This window comes from Urocitellus parryii, chromosome 8 (assembly GCF_045843805.1).
Source record: "Urocitellus parryii isolate mUroPar1 chromosome 8, mUroPar1.hap1, whole genome shotgun sequence".
In the NCBI taxonomy this organism is placed as follows: Eukaryota; Metazoa; Chordata; class Mammalia; order Rodentia; family Sciuridae; genus Urocitellus; species Urocitellus parryii.
Window position 1 is genome coordinate 124,325,057 of NC_135538.1, and position 20,659 is coordinate 124,345,715.

A 20,659-nucleotide genomic window follows, 5' to 3' on the forward strand; every position below is an offset into this window, starting at 1 on the left:
TCAATTATACTTAAAAAAATCTGAAAGAAAAAAAGTGTGGTAAAGATGGAAATTGTGTAGGGTGATAGACATGTTAATTGAATCGAAAAAATAATTTCCTAATATGCATATATAAAACATCGCATTTTAGCCATAAATACACACATTTTTTTCAATTATACTTATAAAAATCTGAAAGAAAAAAAAAAGTATGGTAAAGATGGAAATCTAGCACAAGTTGTGCAAAATCATAAGCTTTTCACAGTGAAATATGGTCCAAAATACTAACGTACATTTTTATGCTTTAAAAAGTTTGTATTCATGTGCTATTTCACAGTATACAGACTAAAAGTTCTGTTATATACATGATTCTTACTTAGTTTTAAAGACACATAAAGAGTTCAAAGTGAGCACAATTAGTATAATTGCAAGCCACACAGGAAATTCAGTGGAAGTCTAATGTGTAGTTTTATTTTATAATGAAGCAAATTGTTTAAATTAGCCTTTACAAAGCCCTCAAAGACTATAGGTGACAATTGACTCATAGATAAAATTCTTATATTGCCAAATGTTACTTTATTTTATTTCCTTGTAGTTTCTTGTACTACAATTGATATGACTGACAATTAATAGGGTGAATATATAGTTCTCATATTTCATATAGAAATTTTGAATAATTATGTAAACAATAAACCATTCTTTTCATAAAAAATATATTCCTTAATTTGGAAAATATAATTAATGTTCAATATATATTAATAAAAACATATTAGATCAAGCTTAAAACTGAAGATAACAACCTCCACACAACAGTATTTATCACAATTTTCTCCAATACGTTTTCAAGTTATTATTTTTAAAATCCCATTTACTTCCAAGTAATTTTTGAACTCTATGTCTTGAACTACCACAAATATTCTTTATGGATTTCTAGGTAGCCCAGGTGCTTCAAACATATACTTCACCAAATTATATGCAAATTATGATGACTAATATTCAGCAAACTACTTATCAGAACTTTCAAGTTATACCCATTTTCTATACTTATATTGTAGAAACTATACTATATAGTATATAGTATAGAAAATATATGTAATTATATATATATATATATATACATATATGTATGTATGTATGTATGTATGCATGTGTGTGTGTGTGTGTGTGTGTGTGTGTATTTCTTACTGCCATGCCAGGAAAAGAAAAGAAATATAAGACAATTACTTATGGTACATAACTCACTGTTGTGCTACAATTAGTGAACTTATAACACATAAATGGTATGAAAGAACATGTTCCAAATTCCCCTCAATACTTACTGTTCATCAAAAAACAACAGTGTTGGAGAAAAGTATTGAAGGTTTACTATTAGTCTCTAAATAAACCAAGATAGGAGACAAAATTTTCCTGCCTAGAAAGACAGATTCTGCAGATTTAAGAATTGATAGTACCATCTTCAGATGGGAGTTATAAACTGAGTTTGATGTATTATTACACTGTTAATGTCACAAGTACATAGATCATTCTCTTCCCATTAGTCTTCTAACTGCCTCTCTTATGTCTTTGTTTCTGAGGGTATAGATGAGAGGGTTGAGGCTAGGTGTGACAACAGTATAAAACAGGGAAATAAACTTCCCTTGATCTTGAGAATTTTCTGTTGGTGGTTGAAGATAAATGCAGAGAACTGGAATGAAAAAGAGGGAAACAACCATAAGATGGGCTCCACATGTCCCAAAGACTTTCTGGCGTCCAGTAGTTGACTGCATCCTCAGTACAGCCTGAGCAATGGCACCATAGGATGTTAGAATGAGGACAAGAGGTGTGAGAACAAAAATAGAGCTTGTGACCATGAGAGTCAGCTCATTAGCATGAGTATCAACACATGACAATTTCAGGAGTGCTGGAACTTCACAGAAGAAGTGATCCACTTGGTGATGTCCACACAGGGGTACCCAGAAGGTAATGAGGGAATGGAGTGCTGAGTTAATAAAGCCACTTACCCAGGAAGCCACAGCTAAGGATTGGCAGAGTCGAGGGTGCATGAGGACAGCATAATGCAGGGGTTTACACACAGCTGCATAACGATCATAGGACATCACCACCAGCAGGACACACTCTGTGGTTCCCAGAGCAAGAGCAAAGTAGAGTTGAATCATACAAGCAGCATATGAAATGGTTTTCTCTGGGTCCCAGAGGTTAACCAGCAATTGGGGGATGGAGCTGGTGGTGTAGCAGAGATCCAGAAAAGAGAGGTTTGAGAGGAAGAAGTACATGGGAGTGTGGAGACGGGAATCCAGGTATGAGAGGATGATGATCAACAAATTACCTATCAGTGTCATCAAGTAGAATATAGAGATTACAACAAAAAGAGCTGTTTCCAGGTTAGGCCAATGAGAAAAGCCCAGTAGAATGAAGTATCCTTCAGAAGTTCCATTGATTTTTTCCATTGTTGTTTTCTATTACCTGAGGAAATAAAATCAAATTATCTCAAAGAATATAAGAAAATGATCCAAGAATCATAGGGACATGGAAAAAATAAAGAAAAAAAACAGTTTTTAAAAGCCTGCCACTGTTGAATGCTATGATAAGTAGGGCATTAAGTGAAATTATCTCAGTAATTGAACAATAATAGAATCTTCAAGTTCATATTTGATATCAATGTAATAGTAAAATATATTTGTGAAAACTAAAATACTGCCTATACCAGTATATTACTTAATAAATATAAAAAGGAATGATGCCTTTAGGAAGACAAAAAAGAATACAAAATTGGTAGATGATAATTTGACAAGGAACAGGTTATTTACATAGTCTAAAATATCTGTTCAACATTTACTTGGTAAAACAAAGTGAAAGATTGTAATTTTATATTTTTTTAGTTGCAGAACCTGGTGGACATCCCCATAACCAGGTGATGAGTGTCAGCATCAACAATGTTGAGAAAAACCAACATTATCGGGATTCTGATGTGATGCTCTCAACAGGACACAATACTGCTTCAGTCATATTACTGCCAAGAATGCAAAGACTAATTCTAATAATGAACAAACTTGACCCAACTCAAAAGAATGCAAAGTCTAATTCTAATAATGAGCAAACTTGACCCATCTTAAAAGAAACAAAACACTTTACTCCTCAAAAATGTCAAAGTCAATAAAATCAGTGACAATTGAGAAACTGATTCATGATAAAGGAGACCAAAGGGGCACAAAAGCCTAATTTGTGATTCTACAAAAAAGATCTACAAAAATTATTGAGACCATTGGAAAAATGTAAATATAGAATATTGATTAGATAAAATTATCTCCCCATTAAATTAGCTGATTTTTAAGTGTACATATTTTACATAAAATGCTGTTCTTTTCTTTAAAAATTAACACAACAAGACACTATGTTGGTGGAACATAGCTTCTCCAATTCATTCTCAAGTGCTCCAAAAAATAAAAATCATGGGTAGATAGATTGACAGATAGCTGGAGACAGAGACCAATAGATACATAGGTAGATGATAGAAAACTAGATGAAAAAACAAAGATTTTCAGAGAAACAGTTTACTAAGGCACAATTTAGGTAAATGGTACAAGGTGGTATATTGTACCACTTTTTCTAATTGCTCTTTAAGTTTGAAATTTTACTACAAGAACATACAACATAATTTCATTTACCACATCCAGATATTTGTCTTTTTGTAGAAAAAAAGTAACACTAACAATTTAAGTTAAAATTCATTCTCAGGTGAATTTTAATTGGTATTCAAATAGTAACTGAAGAAATACCTAATTTGGCTGAGAAAGATAACTTCCTTGAAGCAATATTTGTTACCAAACAGAATTGTTGTTACTAAATGAGTGACTTCAGTTTTCTTTTCGGCATTTTTAGGTTAATATCATTTATGTGACAATAAAAACCATAATAATTACAATCCTGTCAATCATACATATGGCTGAAAATACAGGAGGAAAAATTCTTAATTTTGTAATGATATCAAATTATTTATATAGGATACAAGATATTTAGATTCAATTAGATGTGCTTATAGAAAGAATTTTATCATCTTATTTGTGCATTTGGACTTAAAGCTACTTTCTAACTGTAAAATAAAACACAAATAGAGATAACAAAAAGAGACACATCTTACAATAAGAGTATTAATATATGAACAAGGTAGAAATATTAATAAATGAATATTCAAATGATCTGTAAAGATTGTATGAGTCTAAATTTGGAAAGAAAAATTACTGACAGTACAAAGAAAAGGTATGGAGAGCAACCTGGTGATAATATTAGAGTTGGAAGAGGGCATCATGGGGATGAGAAACTGAAACCCCTGGTCCTGAGGTCATTACTTGATATCTTTTTCTCTAGGATAATAAATGTTATCGTATTTAAATTCTAAGCACAAGTTCTAATTACTACATATTTAGAAATTTTCAGTTTAGAGCAGAACTATGAATATCTAATGAAAACATAAAACAGATTAGGTCATTTAATATATTGTAGGTAATGAAACTTATTTTTTGTTTTAAAAAATAACACATATATTTGTGAGTCTTAAGTAATATCTTTTCTCCTGAGGATTTTCAATCTGCATCTTAAATATTAATATTCCCTTCTGTTATATAGTTATTTTAGCAATGCATACCCCACCATTTAAGTTTTCTATTTTCCTCTGAATACATGGTCTCCTCCCACTTTGCCATATCCTTTTCTCCTTTCCTTTCTTGGCCAATGCATTCTTTCATGATTCCTCATAAGCCATGACAAAAAAAGAAAAAGGTTACCTCAGAGCCACCTGTGGTTTCCTCTTTTTGTTGTTTCTTAGTTGTTTATGTTCTATAAATGTACCTCTAATAATAAAAAGAAAATGTTAGGAGTAGCTAAATAAATGGGTTTCATCAGGAAAATTTGAAGCATTCAATTTGGCTCCAGTCCTTAAGACTGCTCAGATTTAGTAATTCCTAATGATATTGGTCATGAACAGAATAATTCACTGGTTGAAGAATAATAACTAGAATAATAGCTTCACCTCAGAAACTCTCCAGTTTAATCAGTGACTACACTTTAAAAAAAACTTTCTTAAAAGTTACAACTGAATTCAAAAATAGCAATAATCAAAGAGTAAATCACAAGTATTTCTTCACCATAGACTACTGCCATTTGAGGGATAATAGTAATTTTCTAAAAGAGTGTTAAAATTTTTTTTAGAATGGGAAATAATACATATAAAAAGTTTGGGCCTAAATGTTGTAGTTATTTTCTCATAGAGAGGTAATTTTCTTTGTCTTTTACAGAGCTTCCATGACTTAGTTCATTAACTAAAACAAAGTGGCACTTGTGAAATAACTTTATACAGTGCATGAACTTTCTTGACTATTTGTACACAAGAACATAAAGATGGGGAACTTGAGATGGGGAAAATTTCATTTTTTCAGATGCAAAAACTTGAAAGTAGAAATCTTCTGTTTTAACTTTCTTATTAGTAGAAGGGAGAGAAATTAAGATCTGCTCCAATGTTCTTATTGACTGTGGATGACTTCTCCACTATAGGTTTAAAAGTTAGCAATGTGGAGGGAAAAGGGTTGCTTTTCCTATCTCTTTTTTTTTCCAGATTATATTACTTCTTTCATATTCTTACCTAGTACTCAAATGGTACTGAAACAACTTCTTTCAATTCTATCATCCCATTTCTGTGCACGTTACCTGTATGTCATCTTCCTTATGTATACTTCATGTGTAGAATACTTGATTTTGTTGATTTTCTTGAAATCCCCAACATAAATTCCTGCCTACACCATAGATTATAATCTACAAAATCAAGTCAGTAAAGCAAAGTCTTAAAGTTACTCTGCTTTACTAACTGTGATTATCATTGCTACAGAAGAGAAAATCCTATGTTTACTCAAAGTATTTGAAGCCAGAAGGAAAAACTCAGAGCCATCAGTGTATAGGGGATTGATTCTTAGAACCTTTGGGCCTTTGTGGTAACAGAAGAAGAATGTGACTTAATTTCCTTGACTGGGCCATAGGGATGGCAAATCCCAAGTGTCAATTAATGCTTTTTGAGACTTGTCTTGGTTCATCCTTTCACAGGAATTTGACTACCATGATACCACATAATTGTAGGAAAATTACAATGAATTTGTAGTCTGACCTTCACTGAGAAAAATGCTGAGCAGTGTCTTCTAAGAAGAAAAGGGGATTTCTAGAGTTACCTTAAATTTCTTCTGCAAATTCTCATCCTGTTAATGGCTAAAATTGGAGGGATACATTGTCAACTATCACATTTGAGGATGGAAGAAGGCATGAAATAGTAAAAAAAAAATAAAGAATGAGAGAGAGAGAGAGAGATCCAAGATAGCAGAATAGAGGTCATGTTCCTGGCTCCTCTGTGGCATGAAAACAAGAAATCAGATAGGCAGCTCCTCTGCAATGTGGGTGAACAAATAAAAGCAGGGAGGGACACATTCCTGGAACATCCATTACTGGATGTAATGGATCCAGGAACTCATTACTGGACATCCAAAGCAGACCAGGGACACAGGACATTGGACATAATAAAATGAGAAAAAAATCCCCAGAGGAACAGCTGCCACAGCCAGTCCAGAAGCTCCAGCCAGAGTTGTCCCTCCATAAGCATAGTAGAGGGATAAGGGAATTAAAAGAACCTGCATTTTGGGGAGGCCCAGGGTATGTCTGGTATGGAGCATTTAGAGACCAAGGACATTGTCAAGCAAACTCAAAAGATGCACTGTGCAAAATCCACTCCTGGAGAAAGAAGCCACCATCTCTCTAGGAGCAGAGGACAAAGGAAGGAACCATTTTGCAGCTGCAGTGCAGGGGTTGGTGACTAAGGAAGCTTATTCTTGGCAAACCCAGGTTTGACCAGAAATGCAGGCCCAGTAAATATATACTGCACATTATAGGGTGTGCTTAAGTGACCAGAAGAAATCAAACATGGAGAGAGTTTTACATATGGGACAACATGACCTCTATTCTGCTATCTTGGATATCTCTTTCTCATTCTTTATTTTTTTACTATTTCATGCCTTCTTCCATCTTCAAATATGTTGCAGAAACTCACCTAGCTCTATTCCTCCCTCTCAAATCTGATTATTTGCAGGAACAGCTGGGAGAGATGCATCTGGCTGGGAACTCAGAAGGGCAGGGGCTGAAGAAATTGTTTGGAGACTAAACCTGGGACCAGGAAACATGGAGTCTGCAGGTGATGTAAGCAACTGAGAATTGGTTCCTCCAATACATGAATGGAACCCAGGGGAGATCCCTGGGGTAAAGACTTCCAGCATGAACCAGCAATTACTGGGCATTGGAGGTGAACTGATTTAAAATCTCCAGACCAATTAGCATTCCACAAAGAGTCCAGAACCTTCCTAAGCCTAAATCCTGCCTCCAGAAACTCCATTGACAGGATTACATCTCTCACTTCAGCAATGCTAAGAATGGAGAATCACTCCAGAAGACTCCACATAAAACTGCTGAGAAGAGAAGCTGAGAATATTTTGAACTCCAATGGAAAGAATTTTTAAAACTTTTTGTGAAGATTTTTCTTCTTTTTCTGTTTATTTCGTTTTCATTATTTAATTGGGACCTTAATTGTACATGACCATTTATGCAGTTTCCTATTTTTTTCTTCTCACCTCTAGCATTATTGAAGCCAGTTATTTTACATAAATTAGATTTTTATGAACTAGGATATTTTATTAGTATATTTTAGTTCCATTTTGTATTCTTTTGTTTTTTATTTTTTTAAATTTTGCTTTATATGTATAGTTTTCTCCAACTTGTTTCCCTTAATTTCCTTTTCTTCTGCTAACAGCCAATGTCTATTTTTCTCTCTTTTACTGTTCCATTAATCTTCTGTCTTCTCTCCTCCTACTTTATAATCATCACATCTTATATCATTTCTGTTCTCTCTGTCCATCATCTGAAAATGCAAACCCTTTTGCAAATCTGCTGTTCTCATTATAGGCAGTAACTTATCATAGCATTTCTGTTTATTGTGATAATTAACATTGTAGACATTGTGGTAGAAACTATTTGATTTAATGCTATAAATTGTGTGCATTTATTGTTGATGTTATTATTTGTCTCTCCCTAAACAGTGAGATACTAGAAACCTTCAAGGAAACTTCAAGTTCACAGTGTAGAAACTCTACTGACTCAGGTCCATACTTTTAGATGAGTAGACATAAAAAAAACAACATAAAAAGAAAAGGAACAAATCACACCAAGCAAACCAAGATACTCCAATAACAGGGTCCATTAATACCACAATGGAAGAAATGTCATAGAAGGGGTTTAGAATGTACATGGTTAAACTGACCTATGAAATAAAGGATAATGTAAGAGAGCCAATATAGGTAGCAAATCTCCATCACTTCAATAAAAAGAGATTCTGAAACAAACAAACAAATAGAAATCCTTGAAATGAAGGAAATGACAAACCAAATAAAAAATTGAATAGAATAGAAAGCATCACCAATATGCTATACCACTTTGAAGACAGAACCTCAGGCAATGAAGACAAAATATATAGTCTTGAAAATAGAGTGGACCATGAGGAAAAGCTGTTAAGAAACCATGAACAGAACTTCCAAGAAGTATGGGATAACATGAAAAGACCAAATTTAAGATTTATAGGGATAGATGAAGGTGTGGAGATACAAACTAAAGGAATGCACAATCTTTTCAATAAAATAATATCAGAAAATTTTGCAAATCTAAAGAATGTAATGGAAACTCAAATAAAAGAGAATTATAGGACACAAATGTGCAAAATTACAACAGATACACATCAAGACACATTATAATGAAAATACCTAACACAGAGAATAAGAATAGAATTTAAGAGCTATGAGAGAAAATATCAGATTACCTATAGGGGGAAAACAATTTGGATCTCAGGTGATTTCTCAACCCAGATCCAGCTTTTAAGCTGGGTGGTCCTGGAAAACATACCAAGCTCTAAAAGAAAATGGATGGCAACCAATAATCCTATATCCAGTAAAATTAAGCTTCAGCTTTGAAGATGAAATAAAAATGTTTCATGATAAACAAAACTCAAAAGAATTTGCAACTAGAAAGCATGCACTTCAGAATATTCTCAAGTATTCCATGAAGATTAAATAAAAAAAGTGAAAATCAACAAAGGGAGGAATTACACTAAAGGAACTGTTAATCAAAGAAGAAACTAATTCCAATTTATAATCTAGAAATAAACTCAAATGACTGGGAATACAAATCATATCTCAATAATAACCTTAAACATTAATGACCTAAACTCATCAATCAAAAGACATAGACAAGCAGAATGGATTAAAAAATAAGACCCAACAATATGCTGTTTCCAAAAGACTCACCTTTTAGGCAAAGATGTCCAGAGACTAAAGGTGAAAGAATGGGAAAAAAATATATCACTCACATGAATTGTTCTATCTTCATATCACATAAAGTGATATTCAAGCCAAAATTAATCAGAAGGGACAAAGAAGTAACTTTTCATATTGCTTAAGGAAATTATACATCAGCAAGATATGACAATCATAAATATTTATGCCCCAAACAATGAAGCATCTGCCTACATAAAACAAACCCTCCTCAATTTCAAGAATCAAATAGACCACAACATAATAATACTGGGTGGCTTTAATACAACTCTCTCATTACTGGATAGATCTTCTGAACAAAAACTAAACATAGAAGCTATAGAACTAAATACTACAATCAATAATTTAGACTTAACAGATTTATATAGAATATTTTATCCATCAATGACATAATACACTCAATAGCATATGGATCCTTCTCTAATATGTTCCATGCTATGTCAGCTATCACATATGTTGGCATACAATTGTAATATTGCCTTAATTTATTTTAACATCTGTAGGGTTATTTTGATAGCTCCTTTTCCATTGATATTAATTTATGTGTTTTTTTCTTCCTACTACTTAATTTGAAAATAAATTGATTATTATTCTAGCTTCTTTCTGATACAAGTACTTTAAGTTATAAATATTCATCTGAGTACTGTTTCATCTCAGAAATCCTGATATTTTAAGCTTTTATTATCATTTAGATAAAAGCACTTTTTATTTATTCTTTTTGTGTTTTCTTCCTTGACTTCAGAGACATTTATAAGTGTGCCATTTAATTTTGAAATAGTTGATGTGGGGGTGGCATTTTATATATCTTAAGGTGATTGATTTCTAGTGCAAGACATCATGCAGGAACCACAGTCTGCATGATTTTTAATTTTTAAAAAAATTTAAAGAAAAAAATAAATGACTGAAATAACTGTCTCCCAAATTGTCAAGTGAATTATAACTTCAACAGAGAACACGTGGAATGTGGCCTTTGAATTGCCTGTATAAGTGCCCCTTGTTCCTTCTGATGGCCAAAATCACAGAATTTGGGAGAGGAGACCCCTGTGTTTCTCCTTTGTTAGAAAAGCAATAAACTTTCTTTTTCCTTTTTCCTCAAAACTGTGTCCTTGCTATTGGATTGGCATCAGGAACAAGTATTGAGCTTTCGGCAACATATCTTCATATATTTGATATTATGCCATATGCCTCTGTGCCTCTGTTCATGTTTCTCCAGTCTTTTTTCCCCTCTTCATACTGTATAATTTGTATTTATCAATCTTCAAGTTCATGAATTCTTTCTTGTCACCTCAGCTCTGTTTTTGAGATACTTAATTTTCTTTTGACTCAGTTTTAATATTTTCAGCTCTTGCATTTCTACTTGGTTCTTTTTACAGATTATATCTCTTTGCTGATATTTTCTATTTAGACTTTTTATTTAATGTAAGAGTTTTTCTTTGTTGTCCAGGCTGTGTTCAAACTCATAATCCTCCAGTCTCAACCTCCTGAGTACCTTGGATTGCAGGCACTCATTACTGCATTATTTAATATAATTCTGTCCATCTATGCCCTAGTCACTCAAAGATTTTATTTATATTATTTTAAGTGGTTTCTCTCATTCTAGAACTTTATAGAAAGATCCACTAAATACATACATGCTTCTGTGTTTGGTTTCTTGCTCTCTGTACTACATTGTCTGCATTCATCCATGTTGCTTTGTGAATCAATCATTCATTCATTTCTCTTACTCCTGAGAACTGTTATGCTGCTTAAGTATACACAAATTGTTTATTTGTATTCTGTTGATGAATAATTGATTCTGTGATCTTAAAGTATGCCTCCCTCAATTTTCTGGCATTACTCCAAGGACAAGATAGAGCCTGCTTCTCTTCCTTTCAAGTGTGCATTGCACCTAATGACTCACTTTTAATAAACAGAATGTGGCAGAAATTATGGTGTGTGACATCTAAGCCTAGCTCATAAGTACCATTGTGACTTGTACCTGTCCTCTCTCTTGGATCTTCAGTCAGGGGAATCTATGCAAGCAGTGGCTACAGAGGTGCATTGTGGGGGTGGGGGTGTGGAAACTAAGGTTCTCCAAAAGAAATAAGCAACAAGTGAGTGGGACATATGTAAGATGAACATTTAGTCTCATCCAAATCATGTGTGGAGGGCAATTGGCTGACATTTTGACTATAGACTCCAGAGAAACCTAAGCTGGAATCACTAACTGTTCAGCTGCTTCTGAGTGTGAGTCTCACAGAAAACGGGAGGTCATCTCCCAAGAAACCCACAGAAATTGGGAAACAATATGTGTTGTTTATAGCCATTAAGTTTTGGGGGGAATTTTTATGCAGCAATAGATGGATGGTTAGATGATTTCCAGCTTTTACTGTTATAAGTAAATCTACTATGAATTTTCATGTACAAGTTTTTTGTGATCATATATTCTCATTTCCTTTTGGTAAGTACCTATGAGTAGACTTTGTGTGTGTCACATGGTAGCCATTTTTGTGAGTGAGAAGTGATATCTCATTTTAAATTTTACTTTAATAAAATTTGTAAATCTCAGGTATATAACATGATATATATGATATACATAATTATATACATATGGTATATTATGTATGTAATATATATGATCCTTAAATATTATTATATATAATATACAGACAATTATATAAACAAGCTGTGAATCGATTATATATATATATATATATATATATATATATACACATATGATTACTATGGAAAACAATATATCTGCTTATCTAATAGGAACAACATCTTCACTGAAGCATCCTGTTAAGCATCATATAGCCAACATGATGATTTCCTTATCATTCTGGGCTTCTTGGTAGAGAAGAGAGGAAATATTATAATTAAAATATAGTAATATGTTGTTAAACCATGGGAAGATGTTTGGAAAAATTAATCATTAGATATTGTCATCATTATGTAAACATCATATAGTTTATTTATACAAAGTAAGATGACTACCACATATCTAGCAGATAAAATCTGTGGGATCACTATTATATAGATGGTTCATTGTTGACCCCAAAATCATTATGCAGCATGTAACTGTGGCAAGCTTTCCTCCTAATATTCATCTTTTATTATAATCTAATGAAAACTTCTATTGGTGATTATAGTATGACAGTAACAGTTTTCATCAGATTGACAGGATGCCAATTCTATCAATCTTTTTTTTGGTACTGGGGATTGAACTCAGGGGACTCAACTCCTGAGCCACATCCCCAGCCCTATTCTATATTTTATTTAAAGACAGGGTGTCACTGAGTTGCTTAGAGCCTCTCTGTTGCTGAAGCTGGCTTTGAATTAGCAATCTTCCTGCCCTCAGCCTCCTAAGGCCCTGGGATTACTGGTGTGCATCACCTTTCCCAGCTTCTATATTGGTTTTAACAATAACAATTGCATGCATTTGTATGAGGTGATGGATTTGGTTGAGTTTTAGTTACTCTTTCCCATGGTTATTACTTGAAGGATAGAAGAAGAAAAGGAAGGCAGAAGAGGATCAACAAAAGAAGGAGAGTAGAGACAAATGATCTTGAAGAGGAAGGAAAGAAGACATATAATGAATTGAGTGCTCATGTCCCCTCAAAATTTATAAGTTGAGCCTAGGTGTGCTGGTGCATGCTTTAATGCCAGCAATTTGAGAGGCTGAGGCAGGAGAATTCCAAGTTCAAAGCTGGCCTGAGCAATTTAGCAAGGCCTAAGGCAATGTAGTAAGACCCTGTCTCAAAATAGAAAAAGAGCTGTGGATGTAGCTCACTGGTAGAGCAGCATAGATTCAATCTTCAGTATCAAAATTAAAAAGAATATCAATGGAACAAAAGTGGACCAGGTGACTGCAGCAGTGTTGTGGGATACCCTATTGCTGAGGAAATAATTCTGGAATGTAGCCAGGTCTCATGAAATTCTATATCTCAAATGAACAGGGCAGGATACCTCAAGCTCCATTACAACCTGGAAAGCACTAGGAAATGTCTCATGACAGCCTCCCAGGGGAGTTAGGAAGAGAGTGAGAGATGGTCTTGAGGCAAGTCCTAGAAATCTGCACATCTTCTCATACTCTGTGGGAATTAAAAGAATCCTTCTAAGTCTCATATTAGCTGTGGCTCAAGCATTTGCTTGCATGGCCCACGTAAATATGTGTAAGGTTCTAGAATGCCATGATGAACTGGTTCTCCTACAGTGATGTGATAATTGCAGAGAGATGACAGAGTGAAAAATGGGCATGATATATTTAGGGAATCTGTAGAAGGGAAAGCAGTAGAGAGAGGATGGATAAGAGAGGAAATATTAAACACTGATAGTAAAGATCACTGAATTTAAGATGTTTTATGGAGATATTTGTCTTATCTTCATTGGACATCTGTCTCTCTGTCACATACCACATGCTTATGCTTAGCCTCTACACTGGCTCAGGCAAGTGGCTTGGGGAACTTAACATTCTTATAAATCATGAAGAAGGTCTCTTGACTTAGAAATGTACTTTAAGCAGCTCACCCTTAGTTCTCCCTGGAGTCACCTTCTTTCCCCAGCAACCTCCTGAATGCCCTCTTTACCTCCTTGTTCCTCAGGGTGTATATGAGTGGGTTAAGTGAAGGAGTACCCACTGCATAGAAGAGGCCAAAGAACTTGCCCCTCTTTTGGGCATGTGGATTTTTGGGCTGGAGGTAGACAGCAATGACGGAGCTGTAGAAGATAGTGACAACCATAAGATGGGAGGAGCAGGTCCCTAAAGCTCTTTTCCATGCTTGGGCAGAGTTAATTCTCAGCACTGCCTGGGCAATGGCACTGTAAGAGACCAGGATGAGGCTGAGAGGAACCACCACAAAGATGACACTGGACACAGCTAACTGGATTTCATTGTAGGTGGTGTCTCCACAGGATAGTCTAATCAGAGAAGGAACTTCACACAAAAAGTCATCTATCTGCCGGTGGGGACAGAAGGGCAGGCGAAGAGTGGGTGGCGTCTGGACTATGGATTGGGCCAGACCCATAACCCAGGCCACAGCTGCCAGTTGCCTGCATAGTCGTGGGTGGATGATGGTGGCATAGTGAAGGGGCTGGCAGACAGCCACATAGCGATCAAAGGCCATCACTGTCAGGAGGATGCACTCAGTTGTTCCCAGGGACAGAAAGATGAAGAGCTGGATGAAGCAGCCCAGGAAGCTGATGGTCTTCTTGGGGCCCCAGAGGTTGACCAGCATCTGGGGGACAAAACTTGTGGTGAAGCAGAGGTCCAAGAAGGAGAGGTTGGAGAGGAAGAAGTACATTGGAGAGTGGAGCCTGGGGTCCAGCACCGACAGCAGGATGATGAGTGTGTTGCCCACCAAGGTGAGGAGGTAGGAAGTTAAGACAACCACAAAGAGAATCCTTTCCAGCCCTGGGTGTTCAGAGAAGCCCAGAAGGAGGAATCCCAATGGGAAGCTTTGGTTGACCATGGCCTATTTCTATTCAGAATTAGAAGGATAAGATTATCAGATGAATGAGCTCCAACCTGTTTTGTAAAAAGTCAACTCAGATACTTGTCATGTCAAATTAAGTGGACATTTCTCCCCTCCTGCTCTCCCAGGCTTCCATTCCCAGGCACATCACCATCCAGCATCTCTGTTCCCTTGTTCTTCCTGGTCAAACCTTATCTTGTTGGAGGACAGAAAGCAGCAATATGATAGCAATGGTTGGAACCTTGGAACCCTGTCCTGTTGTCTCTGACTTCCTGGCTAAATGCAAAGGCAACTGATATACAACATGTGCTAATTAATTACTCTTCATTAATTCTGGAAAAACTAATTAGGCATCTATTTTCTTCTGAATACTGTGGTTATTCTATGCATCCAGAAATAATTAGTGAAAATTTGTTTGTTTTTTTGTGTATGATCCTGGGGGGTGAAACTCAGGGCCACAGGCATGCTGGCTAAATGATCTACCACTGAAGAGCATCCATACCCCAAAGAAATCTTGTATGTATGTATGCAGGGTTGTTTTCTACTCTGAGGCATAAGTATCCTAGGATCATTTTATTTTCAGGGATGACAAACATTTAATTGATATTAAAATACATTTATATGTAGACAAATTTCCCTTGAGTTGGAGATTGCTATTAATGTATTTTATACTTTTCTTCAAAGGAGTAATGTTGAGACAAATTCAAATCCACGTTAAGAGGCTCTGATGAAGTCACAGTCTGGGAGCTACAGGATAGTGCTTCAGACTGAATCCAATTCTTCCTGAAGAATTTTCATTCTGAAATCAATATTCCCTTCATCATCCTTTTTGTCCTCAGCCTGAGCTTAAGGTAGTTTGCATGGGAGATAAAAACAATTCTTTTCCTATTTAGGACTCCAGCTTGATGTAAATTGAAATGCTTTTGGAACAGATTTAACAGCAGAATTGTATTTATTTATTTTTGGTACTGGAGATTTAACCCAGGGACACTTCATCACTGAACTAAATCCTGAGCCCTTTTATTTTTCATTATGAGACAGGGTCTCTCACTACATTTCTGAAGCTCTTACTATATATATATTTTTTTCTTTAATTTTTAAATTTTATTTGTTTTTATTAGATATTTTATTAGACAGTCGAGTATCTTTTGACATATTATATACATATGGAGTATAACTTATTCTAATTTAGGTCCCATTCTTCTTTTTTAATTTTATTTTTTTCTTTTTAATTATACATAAGAGTATAATGTGTTTTGACATATTCTACATACATGGAATATAACTTCCCATTCTTGTGGTTGTATATGTTGTGGAGCTTCACTGGGCATGTGTTCATATATGAACATAGGAAAAGCATGTTCTATTTATTCTACTTGTGTCCTATTCCAATCCCCACTCCCGTCCCTTCATCTTGTTAATGCTATATTTCTAAGAATGGCCTTGAACTTGAAATCTTCCTTTCTCAGTCTCTCAAGTAACTGAAATTACAGGTGTGTCCTACGGTGCTTGGCAATTTTCAACAAAACTTCAAGGTCAACAAATTCCAGACTACAGAATATTTAAGTTTTATGTTCCTTTCCCTAAGGCAAAACCATCTCCTCAAGGAAATGATACAGCCATAATTTTTGCAAATTGTTTAAGGAACTACAGCTCTGCCTGTGCTTGTGCTTAGTCATCCAAGAACAAGTGCGGCTGGTGTGGTGGTAAATGGTATGTAATTTCAGCTCTTTGGAAAGCTGAGGGAGGAGGATCACAAGCTGGAGGCCAGTCTAGGCAACCTAGTGAGACCCTGTCTCAAAATAAAATAAAAAGGACTGGGAATGTAGCTCAGTGGTTGAGCATGTCCGGGCTCAATCCCTGGGCACATGCACACATGGGCTCACACATCTACACACATGTACAAACATGGAGTGCCCCCACTGTGTAGCAGTCCTTGAATACTCCAGGATGATACTCTTGGTTTTAAGAGTTAGTATGGCTGCGGGTCCAGTATGAGGCAGTATGAAAGAAATTAGGGCACCTCTGTGGGGGCTTCACACTCAGTGAGACCTACCTTGAAAGAATTAAACAGGACCCTGGAAAAGGCTTGGGGTTTCATTGTGCACTGACTCAATATAGAGGGTTCATGAAAAAAACCACCATGTTTCTTATACAAGAATTTCCTTGTTGCTGACAAATCTGCAAGTCAGCATCACCCATGCCCCTGGCTTGCACCATAATGCACATTAGTACCTGTTTTTGTTTTCAGTGGAGCCAACCAGAGGCAGAATGTATTTATTAAGAAAGAGAATTTTTACACTCTGTATAATGGGACTCCATACACAGACAGATCAGCTAGGTGGTTTTCTCTCTTCCCTGTTTAAAAAAAATAAAAGTTAATTAAAATTTGTTAACCTAAGAGCTTTCTCTACAAATGAACAACTCTAACCTCAACATTCTATGCAATATAGGCAAAATAAAGCAGAAAAAAAAAATGCTGCCAATTATTTTGTTCTGGGGCATAGTGGGAGGAAAAGATCCCTTTTCAGATTTGGGGTTGTGGCTCAGTGGTGGAGCACTCCCCTAGTACGTGCGGGGTCCTGAGTCCAATCCTCAGCATCACATAAAAATAAAATAAAGGTATTGTGTCCAACTGCAACTACTAGAAACAAAAAACCCTCTTTTCCCCTTCAGATAAGACTACATCACTAGAAAAATAATACATTGATTTGCTGGTCATGGTGGACATGCCTGTGATCACAGCAACTGGAGAGGATGAGGCAGGAGGATCTCAAGTTGAAGCTAGCTATCCTCAGCAATTTGGTGGGGCCCCAGGCAACTTAGTCACTGTCTCGACAACAACAACAACAAAAAAACCCCAATGAAATATATGGGGATGTGGCTCAGTGGTTAAGCACTTTGGTTCAATCCCAGGTACGAAAACAAGCAAACAGAAAAAAACACTGCATTGAGACTGGACATTTTAAGAAGAAATTTGAATTTGTTTTATACTGTCTTCATTCTATTAACTATTTGTGACCTAAAACATGCTTTATATAAAAATTCAAACCTTCAGAAAAATTTTAAGGGTAGCGTGGAGAACTTTAACACATCTTTTGTTTCAGTGTTATTAGAATGTGCCACATTTTATCATTGCATTTTTCCCTTTGCTTTTGTAATTATATTTATTCTGTGTCATTGAAGAGTAGATAGCATATATAATACCTCTTCGTTGACTCATGATCTTAGGAAAACAAAGGTTATTTTTTAAGGACAACAGATGTTGATAAAATACTTACTAGACAATACCCAAAATTTTGCCAATCGTGTCCTTTATAAATGATTTTACTCAAGAAATATCCAGTCCAGATAATGTATGTTTAAATTTGGCTTCAGTAATAGCCTTTTACTCATCACAGAGACACTGAGCCTTAAAGTATAGGCTAATGGGTTCAGGTTCACCAGGAGAAGCTGAGGGTCTGCAGGGGTGTGGCCTCTTGCACTCAATAAACACTGGGGGATCAAGAAAAGTCTACACAGTAAAGGAGGCATCAAGGAAAGCTTTTTGCAGGAAGGGACATGAATTTTTGCTGTGCAAACAGTGGGGGACACAGATGTGAGCTCACAGACAGGGGTGGGATGGCAGCCTCCCTGCAATTAAGAGGCAGGAACTAAGGGTCTTCTGAGCACAGACGATCTTAGGAAGACCAATGAGTTGAGAGGTGGCAAGCTAGTTGGTGGTCTGGTGGGCAGAAAGTGTCCTGGGATTTTGTGGCATGGCATGCTCACCTCCCCATCCTGGAATATCCATTCTGTGTTAAAAGACACCTTTAATTTCCCTTTTTGTGCATATCTCCTCTTTCTAGTCTTCTATTTTCCTTCCTCCTTCATTGCTCCTTCCTTTGCAGATAAGTTTTGTTCCATTTTTTTAAAAAAGTAATTATCCAGTGGGTATGGTGGTGCAACCCTGTAATCCCAGCAGCTTGGGCAGTTTAGTCAGGAGGATCATGAGTTCAAAGCCAGCCTCAGCAACTTAGAGAGGCCTTAAGGAACTAGGGAGAGCACATATAAAGATAAAATATTAAAAAGGTTGGGGATGTGGCTCAGTGGTTAAGTCCCCTTAGGTTTAATCCTCAGTACCAAGGGAAAAAAAGTAATTATATAAACAAAAGTGCACCTAAAACATACCTATGAATTATGTAGAATAATAAAATAAACACATGGTGTCTCAGAATGGCCCTCCCCACACAATTTTAGAACACAAAAAATGCTACCAGGACCTCAGCTGTCTTCTGGGAACCCCTCCCTGATAACATCTCTCTTTTTTTTTCCCTCTGGAGATGGAAACACTGCTCTCATGCCTTTTAGTCATTAGTTTTATTTAGTTATTCCTTTTAAACTTCACAGTGCCTTACCTTTTCTATCTCAGCAACTTCCTACCCATTTCACACATCCTTTAACTTAATCATTTTTCACATTCTTGCTTTCTTGACAACTTGTCTCACTTTATACTTTTTATGAATCTCTTCATCTTGTATCTTCCTTTGACTCTGTTGTTATTTCTATATGATCCTCCCCTACAGCACTAATATAAAGCAAGCGCTACTTTTCCTGTTAATTTCACATACACATGCATTCATTTTTTCCCTTATTTTACCACCACCCCAGCCGTAAAATATCTGCAGCAAGGTAATGAGGTATAAATTCTGATATACAATACAATAATGAGAATCTCCTTTATTTTAGCAGTTTTTCCTTATATACCAGACACTGGGTGATTTCCTGGCATCTCTGGAATCTGCAATTTAATAAAGAAGATAGTCTCATAAGTATTAAGTAACTTGCTGAAAGTTACCCAGTCATTGGCACTGAAGTCATAAGGTCAAGAGAGCTGGGTGTGGTGACGCATGCTGATATCCCAGTGATTTGTGAGACTGAGGCAGGAGGATTTCCAGTTCGATGCCAGCCTCAGCAATTTAGTAAGAACTTGTCTCAAAAAATAAATAAATAAATAAAACTAGAAATGTAGCTCAGTGTTAAAGTATGTTTGGGTTCAACCCCTAATAACTTCCCATCAAAATAAAACATTAGATAGGAATCCAACACTGTTGAGTACATGTGGAAATTGATGAGCTGTAAGAGAAGAATAAACATAACTTACTTGTGATTAAGGACAGGATCTCTTCTTTGCCTTGTTGCCAGAGCTTCTTGGTGACAAGCAAGTAGTTTCCAGACTGGTTGGAGCCTCCACTTGATTCTCACAATGAGAAATAAAACTATACAGTAATATCACACCCTTGAAATTGATGAGAGCTTAGATTTTGGGTAAGAGTAATGATTGCCAGTGTTTATTTCCTTGGGCACTTTCTATTTACTGCTCCTTCTAATAACTTCAAGAGATGGGTACTGTTATTATCTTCCATTTCAGATAAAGGAGTAAAGGCACATGGAGGAGAAATAGTTTTTCTGGAAAATGTAGCTAGGAATCACCAGAGCTGGGCTGAGAACCTATGTGGCTGAAGAGGCTGTGCACTAACCATGTGCCCCCCACCCCACAGCCCATGTGGCAGTCAGAGGCATCTCTTTACTGTGGAGCTTTTTATTGACAAGCCCTTTCCCTCAATCCACTAGCTAAATTCTCTTCTACTGGGACTGGAGGTGGAAAGGGTGGCATAGTGAGCTTGTGAAGGGAGGGATCTCAGAACTCCCACACCCTGGGGATAAACAGCTCAGCAATTCTGCCAAGACAAGGGGCCTCCACAGTCCACAGACAATTAGTGAGTCCCTGCTACTAATGATGACTAAGAAGGGAGGAGAAGATTTAGAGGAAATGTGCTAATT

The 20,659-nt window shown here is 36.1% G+C and overlaps 2 protein-coding genes across 2 annotated transcripts; both read right to left on the reverse strand.

Annotated features, from left to right (window-relative positions):
- Positions 1–1,499: 1,499 nt before the first annotated feature.
- Positions 1,500–2,426, reverse strand: LOC113176934 (olfactory receptor 2J3-like). The gene has a single exon (XM_026381489.2). It carries the CDS (start codon positions 2,424–2,426, stop codon positions 1,500–1,502), a length of 927 nt encoding a protein of 308 aa, XP_026237274.2.
- An 11,468-nt stretch (positions 2,427–13,894) lies between these two features.
- Positions 13,895–14,833, reverse strand: LOC113176933 (olfactory receptor 2H1). Its single transcript, XM_026381488.2, has one exon. The coding sequence runs from the start codon at positions 14,831–14,833 to the stop codon at positions 13,895–13,897; it is 939 nt and encodes a 312-aa protein (XP_026237273.2).
- Between the last annotated feature and the right edge of the window lie 5,826 nt (positions 14,834–20,659).

Excerpts from the sequence above, each read along its gene's own strand:
- LOC113176934 (XM_026381489.2), bottom strand. The coding sequence starts at position 2,426 with ATGGAAAAAATCAATGGAACTTCTGAAGGATACTTCATTCTACTGGGC.
- LOC113176933 (XM_026381488.2), bottom strand. The coding sequence starts at position 14,833 with ATGGTCAACCAAAGCTTCCCATTGGGATTCCTCCTTCTGGGCTTCTCT.